The sequence below is a fragment of the Mesitornis unicolor genome, unplaced genomic scaffold (genome assembly GCF_000695765.1).
Source record: "Mesitornis unicolor isolate BGI_N332 unplaced genomic scaffold, ASM69576v1 scaffold10439, whole genome shotgun sequence".
Classification (NCBI taxonomy): domain Eukaryota; kingdom Metazoa; phylum Chordata; class Aves; order Mesitornithiformes; family Mesitornithidae; genus Mesitornis; species Mesitornis unicolor.
In genome coordinates this window covers 25,169-26,800 of record NW_010208037.1, presented here as the reverse complement: position 1 = coordinate 26,800, position 1,632 = coordinate 25,169, and the positions used below count along the sequence as shown (strand labels likewise).

The following is a 1,632-nucleotide window of genomic DNA, read 5'->3' as shown; positions in this document are numbered from 1 at the left end:
GTGGCGTAGATGGCCCAGAGCCCCTCCTCATCCGCTGCCACCTCGATGTAGGTGAAGGAGGAGAGCCCGAAGACGGGGATCTGCTCCTCAGCCGGGAACACCGAGCTGTCCACCACTGTCTTGTTGGCCAGGTTGAACTTGATCACCTGGAAGGGGCCCTGCTGGCGGATGTAGTAGAGGTGCCCGTCGTAGACGAGGTGCCCGGTGCCCACCCAGGGGTAGGGCAGCTTGATGCGGGCGGCCTTGCGGGTGGCAGAGAAGAGGGTGAACTCCCGCATGCGAGGGAAGACGTAGACCGTGTCGTTGGCGGTGCCGTCGAAGACGTAGATCTTCTCGGAGTTCCCTGCAGCATCCTTGGTCCAAAGCCCTGAGGCACTGCCAAAACGCTTCAGGATCTTCATGGCTCTGACGCTTGCGATGGTGTCGCTGCAGTCTGCAAGAGTGGGGCAGCCGTGAAAGTAAAAGCCGGAAAGCCACTTGGTCCTGCAGTGGGGACTGCTCCCACCCCACATCAGTCACGCGGGTCCCACTGTGTCCCACCCTGGCCCTCACGCAACAGCCTTGCCAACCGTCTGCAGGGTTGCAGAGCCATCCCTAGTGCCATCGAGACACCCCTTGTGTCCCCGGGCAGAGGAGGCCACCCTCACCCCAGCCCTGCCCCAGAGGTGTTGGAGAAGCCCAAGGCCCTGGTCTGGGGCTTGGCTGTGGCTCCTGGGGCACAGGGTTTGTGCCAGGAACACCTGAGAGACACCAGACTGGGACGTAAAACCACAGCACGCAACAGGGGAGACTTGGGCCTGGGTGGGCTGGAAAGCATGGGGTAACCCCGCACCCGGGACCCCAGGAGCCGCAGCAGCCCCTCACCTGTCAGCTTGGTGTATTTCTCATTCTTCCTTTGCTTGGCTGTGGCCACCTGCTTCTCCATCAGCGTCTCGTCCACCTCCACGCAGGGCGGCGCGGGGTTCTGCGTCTCCAGGTAGTCCACCTCGCGCTCCAGGCGGTCCACGCGCACTGCTGCGCTCTCTGCCTCCGACCGCATCGCCTCCCGCTCCTTCTCCGCTGTCTCCAGCATCCCCAGCACCTGGTTCTTGAAGTCCCGCAGCTCCGTGGAGTAGCGGCTGCTCTGGTCGTGCCACTGTGAGATCCTCTCCTGGGGGCCAAGGGGACACTGAGAACTCTGCGCTCACAGCCCATCCACGCAGCCGTCCCACTGCCTGCGCGTGGCTGTGGGAGCTGTGACACCGTGACCCCGGTGCTGGTGTCTCTGGGTCCCATCCCGTGGTGCTCCTGCACCCGCGATGTCCCCAGACCCACAATGTCCCTGCTCCTGCCATCTGCCTGCCCCAGGGGGCTCCATGCCCAGTGTGCTCCTGTGCCCCCGATGCTTGTGCTGAGCTGTGTGGGGCTCTGGTGAGGTGGGGGCCAGGACCCCCCATACTGGCTCTGCTCTGTCTCCATCCCAGCTCCTCATCACCCTGAGCTGCTCTCAGTCCCGCTGGCCACCAAGGAGGAAGGGCCAGGAGCCCCATGGCGGGGCAAAGTGAGATGAAAGGGGGCAAAGTGGGGCAAAGCAGGCAGGGGGCTGGTGTGAGGCCCTACCTCGAGGAGGGTGAGGTGCCGCTCTCCGCACTC

The 1,632-nt window shown here is 64.3% G+C and overlaps 1 protein-coding gene across 1 annotated transcript in view; it reads right to left on the bottom strand.

The window, feature by feature from the left end:
* The window catches only part of OLFML3 (olfactomedin-like 3), a 2,203-nt gene that overhangs the window by 345 nt on the left and 226 nt on the right, over nt 1-1,632 (bottom strand). The window contains exons 2-4 of the mRNA XM_010192348.1: nt 1,600-1,629; nt 865-1,150; nt 3-433 (exon numbers count right to left, since the gene is read on the bottom strand). Of these exons, the coding sequence (XP_010190650.1) occupies nt 3-433; nt 865-1,150; nt 1,600-1,629 (747 nt within the window). The remainder of the gene's footprint in view (nt 1-2; nt 434-864; nt 1,151-1,599; nt 1,630-1,632) is intronic.